Here is a 9,489-nt window from a genome sequence, read left to right on the forward strand (position 1 = left end):
TCCTTTGTTTTTACTGGGAAGGAATTGGGTTAATGCTACATTTCTAGGCTGGGTGGTGATTTCAGCCAAACAGTTTTTAAACCCAATACCAACTTAACTGTTCAACCTCAAACTAAAGAAGACACTGAAAATTTAAATTGTATTTAATGGAGTTGTTACTAAAGACCGTTTGCTTCACTGTTTAGAAAATAGATCTATTAGGTATGTCCTAATACATCCGAGAGTGTTTTATTTAAAGAGGCAAAAATTAATTTTTACACCTGCTCACCATCAGTAGAGGGACCTGTTGGTTATTTAAATAATGGTAGATTTTGGGTAGTTTCTTGATAATGGAAACTTAGTTTGTGTTGCCTATAGTCAAAGCAGATTCATTTTGGAAAATAGTTGTGTTTTCTAAACCTATTGAAAATTTCGGACATTGTAGCTTTTTGTTGTTGGTGGTGGTGGTAGTGGTGCTCTGTGTGTGTGTGTGTGTGTGTGTGTGTGTGTGTGTGTGTGTGTGTGTGTGTGCAGATGTAATAGAAATTCAAGATAGGAGGAATGTATCTGTCACTAAATTACTGGAGTGTCATTAGTTTAAGGTGCCAGACATTTCATGATTTCTCTTTTCAAAGCTCTCTTTCTGCAGTGTTGTATCATTTTAACTGGTGTAACAAGTGATATTGTCATGGTACAGTGGTGAGAGCACTGCCCTGTTTCTTAGGAACCCCGAGTTCTCACTTTGTTCCCTGTCATGGTGGACTTTCCTCTTAGTGTCCCAGACCTTGGTTTTCCTAGAGGTAGAGCTGAGAGTGTCAGGATGAATGTCCTCCAAAGCTTTCAAGTTGCAAACCTATGAATTTGCACAGTAAGAGAAGAAAGTTTTTTAGTGGCAATCCTTCACTTGGTAGTCACCTCAGAGAGCAATCATGTGGTCATGGGGAAAGACAACATGACCATCTAGTTTGCCTGGCATCCTTATGAATCTAGGTGACACTGAGGCAGAGTGGTGGGAGAGTGAGATGCCCACATGGAGGGCAGAAGCCAAAGTTGTCCCTCTTTGATGTGCTCCTCTCTTGACTGCCTCTTCCTAGGGCTCCTTCCCGAGTTTCTCTGCCCTGAGAGCAGCAGCCTGCCCTCTGTGCGGCATAGGGCTCTTCTCTGGTCCACAGCTGTAAGTCCACCTTCACTCTTTCCCCTACCATCTTTTAGTGGTTGTGTAGAAGGGCTACCTCTACTCTTTTTTAGCAGTGTTCTCCCTGGCCCTCCTGCCTGGTGCAGCACCATCACAGGCTAGCCCTAATCCCATCAGTTTCTATGTGCGTCTATCACCTTCCCTAGAGACATGCAATTGCTGTTTATCCAAAGACATAAAGTAGAGCCTCCGACATGAGAAGTACATTACAAATACAAATCGAAGTCATGAAATACGGGTAATGATACATTCAGACCTATGTTCTACTGTTGTGACCAACAAATCTCTACAGGTTCTAACCCAAGATGAAGTTCAATGAATGTGCATCCACCTAAAGTACCAGATTTTATCTCATCCTTACTGCGACTTATCTAAAGAAGGTGCTGTAGACCTACTTTGCAGATGAGAAAACTGAGACCCAGGAGCTAAGAACTTGGCTAGAACACGCACAGTAAGTAGTAGAAATGAGGATGAACCTAGGCTTTCTCTGAGTCCTTCTTTCCTTCCTTTCCTTACTTCCCAATTTTATGTACATGTCTAACTCTTCTCTGGTTGATTCCCAATCTTTGATGGTGCACTTTACATTCATACTTGTACAGATGGCATCAATCTGATCAAAGGAAGCCTGCCTAGAACTAAGATGGGGTTTTGAAACCAGGTCATTTCTTCAAGCAGCAAGCAGTATCACGTGCTTTCCAACACTGATAATATCACTGTGGGGAGTAGGGGTGGGGTAGGGTGTTGTTTAGCATGGCAGGTTAACTTGTCTATAGCTAAAGAAGAGCAAACCAGATTATGAGGCTCTCCATATGAGCTCTCCCAAGAGCCATTCTTGGATAAGTAGAGAACATAATTTGGAAGGGCAATATGAGCGGGAGTTTCTAGCCCCAAAGGGCTCTGTGAGTGCTGAACAAAACTGAAGCCTACTGTAAAGAAAGCCAGGCTTCCCTGGTATCCTGAACCACGTACATCCTGGCCACCAAGACCCACAGGCGTTTTTGAATTTTGTGACCGAGGAAGATGCATGCAGGTGTACCAAATCGCATCATAGAATCATTCTAAGCTGATTTTTTCTCAAGCTATTCAAACTGGCAACTCAACGCCCTGAGTTTGTGTCTACAAATTAGATCAGATCTCTAGTGTCTTCGGATCTCTGTCAGTATAGGGCAGGATAGTTGTCTAGTGTACCAGTAGTTGGAAACACTAGTGTAAGGTAGTCCCATGGGATTTTTATGAAGTTTATAAAGCTCAAAGAGGTTAAATAGCTGTGAATTTGTACAGCAAGTTGGTTGGCCTTCCTTTCAATTCAGTATCTCTTTCAGTATTTATACCAAGCTTAGCATTAAACCATTGGGTAAGTGGAGCCTGCGAACCCCCAAATCCAAAGGTTGCATGTCAACAGGAGCCCACGGAATCTATATAGCTAAATGCCATAGGCTACACTAAAAACCCAATCTTCCAGAACCTTGGCATACAGAAGAGTTTGAAAGGAAAGAGACTGACCTGTGGTGGCCATGGAGTCAAGTCACCCAGGTGAGAGAGGAGGTCCTCCTTGGGAGGCTTTGGAGGGGCTCATGGGCTCCTGTCACTCATCCTAAAAGAGCCCTTGCTCCCATCTTTGGTACAAAGTGCCAAGCTCCTGGTCTAATGCTGCTTTGTGCTGCCATGCCCATCCCAATGTGTGTATAAAGCGAGGTTAACACATCCTGGGTACAAAGACCACAGCTTCCTCCAAGACCCAGGACCTGTGCTTAGAGGTCTGAACACTGCACAGACATTGCTTCACTTCTCTTCAGAGTGTCCACACCAAGCCTCTGGAGCCATGTTGCCACCCTTGTGGATGCAAAGGGAGTCTTGGGGGGAGAGCAGCAATCGTGCTGGATGGGGATGTGAAGCTTCTGTGAGGACCATCTGGCTACTGAACCTGGGGATGTAGGCACTTGCATGAACTCACCAACAGGAAGCAGGGGAACCGGTGAAAAGGCCCAGTGACCTCCACTCTCAGGTCTCTAGAGCCGTCCTGTCACCCACCCACTCAAGTCAAACTTGATAAACCTGTGGCTATTAGCTTGTCTTAAAAACCCATTACAATTAGTTATCTCATCTCTGTTTTCAAGATCTTCCAGTTGGTGCCTTTTACCTAAATCAGCATGTTTCATGAGAGAGAGAGAGAGAGAGAGAGAGAGAGAGAGAGAGAGAGAGAGAGAGAGAGAGAGAGAGAGAACTCTTAGAAAATAAAAACACTTTGACCCCACCCAGAAGATAAGAATCTGTTGAATTCTCTAAGACCAACACCTTAGCCTCCTCTTAGTCAAGCCGCGGGTATGAAGTCGATTCCTCCAGGTTTTGGGGAATGGCGGGGAATGGCGGGCTCTGCCAGTCCCTGCCTCACCAGCCTGATAGTTTTTCCAGACCAACTCCTGCTTGGTGTTGTATGGCAGCCTTGAAGCTAAACGTCTGGTCTCATTCATTCTCCTAAGTCCTCTAAGGCTAGTCACGTAAGGGGGTGTCCCTCCTCTCTGCTCCTGGCCCTACTTCCCTCTTTCAGAGGGAGCAGTCAGCCGTTCTGAAGCGTGACAGGGAACCCAGACTCACGGGTCTCCAGGGCTGCACTTTGCAACCTAGACCCAGGCGGGGCGGCGCAGATTGGGGGTGGAATCGGCAAGACAGCCCCAGGCCACGGGCTCAGAACCAGCCACCGCAGGCGGATGGTTGTGAAGGAGTTTAATTCTTACTGAGAGGACAGCTCCTGGAACCCTTACTCTGGAGCTGGCGCATGCACAGCGTGAGAGATCTGGGGTGCAGGGGAGCGGCGGAGTCAGGAGATTCCCAGCCCTTGAAGCAGCTAGGCGGGCCGTTAGCTCCGGGCAGCCGGCGTCGGCAGAGCGCGGGGCAGCAGCAATGTAAGGGGAAGAGAAACCAGTCTGGCTGACATGTAAACAGGGGCTTCCATTTGGACCCGCCGACTCCGCCGGCTCCTCAGACACACTCCCTTACACCCCTCCCCGCCCGCAGCGAATCCTTAACTGGCCCCGAGGATCGGGGGACCCCAGCCGGCGGCGAACGCTGCCCCAGCCGGAGCTGCTCTCGGCCTCTGGCAAGAGGAAGCTGTCGGCCAGACCAGTGCCCGGCGCCGGGGCCAGGGCGCCCGGGTGCCGGGTGTGAGCCGACCGGGCGCTCTCCCGCCCTAGACTCCGGTCCGCGCCCCGGCTCCCCAGGTTTCAGCTGCCGGGTCTTGCAGCCCCGCGTGCGGCGCGGTGGGAGCCTTCGGGACTCCTCTGTAGAGCAAGGAGTGAGGGGCAGCTCGCCCTCGGCGGGAAGGCTGGCTGGCCTCCTCGGAAAGGGGGGACCAGCCACCCGGAGGAGACGGCGCAAGCCGGGGCACGGAAGGAAGGGTGAGCGGCCACGTCTTCCGGGACCCCGGCGCCCAGCCCTCCCGCAGCCCCGGTCGGCCCGAGCCCCGAGCCCACTGCCCCGCTGCTTACCTTAATAGTCCCGTCCATTTGGCCAAGTCTGCAGCCGAGCCCCCCAATATTCCACACATTGACCCGGTTACAGCCTGACCTCGTAGCCCCTTCAGATTAGCACGGTGCGGCCTCTCTGGCGCCCTGGGCCCTCCCTGAGTGCCCCCTGCGAGCGCCCTGCCCTCGCTCCCCTGTGCACGTTTGTTGTTGTAGCGGATCGAAAAAGAGACAGTTAACCGGATGAAACTTTTTTTCAGCTAATTTTGGGAAGTGACTTCACTTTGCGATCGGGGAGGAAGTCCTATCTCTCTCTCTCTCTCTCTCTCTCTCTCTCTCTCTCTCTCTCTCTCTCTCTCTCTCTCTCTCTCTCTCCCCTCGCCCTCTCCTCTCTTCTCTGCTCTCTCTTGTCTTCCCTCCCCCACACCCCCCTCTTCCTCTCCTCCCCTAGCCCTGCTTTTTGCATCACTCGCTATATAAATATACGCGGTGATGCCCAGATACATTCATGCACTGCGCACACAGGATACTTGCTCCTGGGAGATAAGAGTGGGCCAGGAACAATGACGGGGTCTACGCCCAGTGTCCGCGCCCTGATTCCTGCAGTCTGCAACTCCCCCCCTCACCTTCCCCCCAAATCCAAAGCCAAACGCCTCTGGCCGCTTTCCTTTCCCCTGGGCCTTTGGCCGAAGGTGGCCCTCCTGACTCACTCACTTTCCGTTTCTTCCCACAGATACATTCATTAATGCTTTTTCCAGCCGGACTCAAACTTTTCGGGGATGGGAGGAAGAAGGCGGGAGAGTTTGCTAGGAAACGGGATAACCTGGCGCCGACCGCCAGAGGAGATTCGGACACAGATCAAGGCAAACCGACCATTTTTGAAAGGAAGAAAGAAAGAAAAAAAGAAAAAGAAAGAAGGAAGGAAGGAAGAAAGGAAGGAAGGAAGGAAGGAAGGAAGGAAGGAAGGAAGGAAGGAAGGAAGGAAGGAAGGAAGGAAGGAAAGAAAAGCACCCGAAAGAACTTTTAGCATCATAGCATCATGCACTGGATTCCGGAGCGGCTCGCGCCTGAATCTGGGTCCCGCGGACCTGACCTGTCAAGGGTGTGACTCAACACCTCAAGCATTGTTAGGAGAGAGAGGCGCCCATGCTTTGGCGCGCCTCTACTCCGGGCTCCCCATGCCTGCTAAGAGGTGGACCAGGCGCACCCTAGACCACTTATCCACGCCTTTTGGTGTTAAATCCTCTAACTTGTGTAGATCCCACCGCCAAGCCTCAGCTCAGCATCCAGTTCTGCCCTTCAATACCATCGCAGTCCCCAAGGAACAGACATTGGGGCAAGCATGCTCTCCACACTACTCAGCGGGACCAGGGAGCGCGGCACCCCGCGGCTCAACACTGACCCAATCTTCTCAGATGAGACTGGGGGTCCGAGGGTCTGAGATGGGACTGTCAGCCCCACACAGCACCGTGGCCCGTTTTACACTCCCCCCCCCCCCGCCCCGCGCCCCAGCCCTCTCCGAGATCTTCCGCCTCCCCTGCTGGACCCAGGAGCGCTCTAGTTAAGGCTGCCTCTTGGGTACCAGCGCGGCCTGACTCCCTTCTCCCCGAACTCCAAAACAGGTTACCTTATCCACGCTCTTCAGACCACGCTGTGGACTTTCTCACTTTTATTTAAGAGTCCTCCCGGGAAAAGAGAGGGGGAAAAATCCAGAGCAGATCCGAATAAATTGGAAAAAAATTCAAATGGGTGTCGACGGCGGCAAAAAAGGTGACTTATTAATTCTTTATTTCTTCAGGAGCAATTGCTCTCGCTCGTCTCCCTCCCTCCCCCTCCCCCTATCCAAATTAGTCTCATCAATTCAGCTCCAATTTGGGGTTCGAATACAGACATGGGTCTGAACGTGACCAGACCTGGAGTGGCGGTGCAGCCTGCCAGCAATTGAGACTCGGTTTACTGTGGGGGGTGGGGTGGGGGCCGGGCCCACTCCCCCTCCTCCTGTCTGCTTCTCAATCCAGGGGTCTGCTCCGGGGCTCCCCTGAGACCGCCACATCTGGTTACCGCTAGCGGGGTCAGTCCCCCCCTTTGCCTGGGGCCACCAGTTCTGGAGTTCAATTAAAAGAAATCAGGCTTAACCCTTTCCTGCCTGCGGCCGGGCCGCCCGCCCTCCTGCTCTTCCCTTCAGCGTTTCCACATGCTTTCCAGAGAGGAAAGAGGTTAAAGGGAAAGGAAGAATGAATTACATCCTTTCAAACCCCAAATTGTTTCCTTTTCAGCCCAGACTCTACAGACACTCAAACGACAACGTAGCTTTCAGGAGGGTGCACCCAAGCCATACCGTGCCTCTCTCTGCCTCAAAGGACTGTTTACTTTGCCATGAGGTGCCCCTTCCAGGTACTGGACAGTCACAGAGGCCACTAACAGCCACCCCACATGTAGTGACTAACCCAACCCCCCCCCCCCCTTAGAAAGCACCAAGTAGCAGACAATCATCAGGTTTTTCTTTCCAACTTCTCTTGATCTGGCAAATGACAGTCATCTTCACTACCCTGACCAGCCGTCGCTGGAATAACTCTTAACTTCATTGAGCCCAATTTCTTCTCTCATTAGAGGGTTCAAAGAGAGTCCAGATCAAGACGAAGACTTGAATTCCCGTCTTAGCTGGAGAACTAAAGAGTACTTTTTGTCTCTGTCGGCAAAACTGACACTATAGCAATTTCACGATGGGGGGGGGGGACTAGCATACGCAGACAACCCTGCCCCTCCCCCCCGCATAGATAGACATAGGCACCATTGCTGTCTTTTTCTATTTACCGCCAACCCCCGCCCCCAACGGAACCTACTGTCCATTTACAGGGGTCTCCACCCAGAATAAGGCACAGTCCCCCAGTTTTGAGCAGATTTGGGATAAGGATGTCAGATTCCTTCCATCCCATGTTGCTGCACTGGTGGGCAAGTTTGCCCGCTTATGTAACTCTGGGTTTGGTGCTCCACTCTATCCTCCTGGTTCTTTTTTAAATCCCGAAGGGGGGGGGCGGGGAGCCCTAACCAAACACAACAGTAAACAAGTCTGCCCTGTTTAATGTGGTTACCACCAGACATCTGGAAAGATGGTTTGATCCTGGCAGCTCACATTGTTTTCATGAGCAGCCAAAGAGAATATTTTGAATGTTTGCATTGAGACAAATTGATAGAGAGCCTGCGGTGAGGCCTGCTGCAAATGGAAACTGTCTTGTGCTGGGAGAGGGCAGGTCCCTCCCCTTCTCTCACTTCTCACTCCCTTCCCTTTCCTCGCCCTTTTCCTCCCCCTCCCTCCTTTTCTGGCTCTCTACGCCTCTCCTCCGTTCTCTTCCCTGTCTACTAGTCTAGCTTGGGAATGGCAGCCCCTGCCCACACAGTGGTGCACGCCCTCTTTCCCGGCGCTCCAAGGACTGCGGCTCCACTGTTTCTCCGACTGGGCCTGGCTGGGGGCTAGAAGCCGGTACCGTACCATTGCTGCTGTTCCACCAGCTCATTCTCGACTTTCAAGTCAGGAGAAGCTCATAGCCAAAGAAGCCAAGCTAAACAATTTTTTTAAAGCCACCAAGTGGAAAAAAAAATCAACAACAAAACGTCCTGGTGCGCATTTCTAAGTTGTATAGAAGACGCGCACACATGTGAGTGAATATTTAGGAAGCATTTGAATTTGGAGAATTTTCATTAAAGCATTGATGAGACGCCTTGCTTTGCACCATACACACTTGACAATTTCAAAGATGCGGAAGTCCTGCTTCCCCAGGGAGGGGGAACGGCCGACAAAACGTGTCTTGGCTCCCTCAATGTCAGCCCTTTTGACCGGGTCAAGACTTTCCAGACGCAAGCTTCCCGGGCTCCTTTGGTCCCAGCCTGAAACGGGAGTGGGAGGACCGGACAATCGGAGCCCGATCCCTGGGGTGCCTCAGGACCCTGTGACAGCAGGGTCATTTGAAGCTCCTAAAGATGCCAGGTCTGGCAAAGCGTCTCCGGCCAGCCAGCCGAGCTTTCCTCCAGCGCTCTCTCTTCCCCAACCAGTTCAGAGGGTATCTAGCTGGCAAAGATGGAGGGGGGTGGCTGGGGAAGGGGGCGGGGGAAGGGGTGGGCAGGCGAGCGCCAAAACTCCAGACTGCACAACTGCAGCTTCAAGTGTCTGGCCTCTCGCTCGAGGCCATAATTAATTTGAGATTTATTTTTATTGGAGAACTCGAGTCTCGTCTGACCTTAGCAAAACAAGGCAGCTTGAGCCGCCCCTGGATGCGCTTGAATGCTGGGGACTATTTCTGCAGGAAGGCTCTGCAGGCGCGCCTGCTTTGAATTTGTTGCTCAGACTTCATCCACTCACAGATTGAAGGAAGATTTAGAGCCTCTGCTCACCCTGCCCACTCCCCACGCTCATTCTTGCCTTAGCACCGACCCAGTTCAAAACGCTACGTGGGAGGCCGCAGCGCCTGCAGAGCCGCGCGGGGGGCCAGGCCGGGAGGGTCTCGGAGACCCGAGCCCCAGGCAGTTAGAAGCTGAACCCCCAGACCACTCGGCGTCATTGAGGAAACCCCCAAGGGAGTCAGAGGCTGACCAGAGAGCGCAGGCTGACAGGAGGTGGAGACCAGCCGGTGTGTCGCGACCCTCATCCAGTGGCGGCGCCGTGATGGAGACTATGGAGGTCGCGGGTGGGTTCAGCTTCTGGAATCTCAGCAAACCCGACCTCCCAGTAGTTCCATACAATATCCACTCCAAATATATCAACCACTGTCCTTTGAAGCGCAGCTTCAGAACCTGCATGCCAGATACTTATGGGCAGTGTCTCTGTGCAGGTTCGGGACCCAGCAGTTTCCCTTTGTC

At 52.0% G+C, this 9,489-nt stretch overlaps 1 protein-coding gene across 1 annotated transcript in view; it reads right to left on the minus strand.

Annotated features, from left to right (window-relative positions):
- Fli1 (Fli-1 proto-oncogene, ETS transcription factor) overlaps nucleotides 1-5,084 on the minus strand; it is a 119,334-nt gene extending 114,250 nt beyond the window's left edge. Inside the window, exon 1 of the mRNA XM_042280617.2 lies at nucleotides 4,660-5,084. Coding sequence (XP_042136551.1) covers nucleotides 4,660-4,677 — 18 coding nt within the window. The 5' untranslated portion in view covers nucleotides 4,678-5,084. The remainder of the gene's footprint in view (nucleotides 1-4,659) is intronic.
- Nucleotides 5,085-9,489: the final 4,405 nt, after the last annotated feature.

The sequence above is a fragment of the Peromyscus maniculatus genome, chromosome 7, assembly GCF_049852395.1.
Source record: "Peromyscus maniculatus bairdii isolate BWxNUB_F1_BW_parent chromosome 7, HU_Pman_BW_mat_3.1, whole genome shotgun sequence".
Taxonomy (NCBI): domain Eukaryota; kingdom Metazoa; phylum Chordata; class Mammalia; order Rodentia; family Cricetidae; genus Peromyscus; species Peromyscus maniculatus.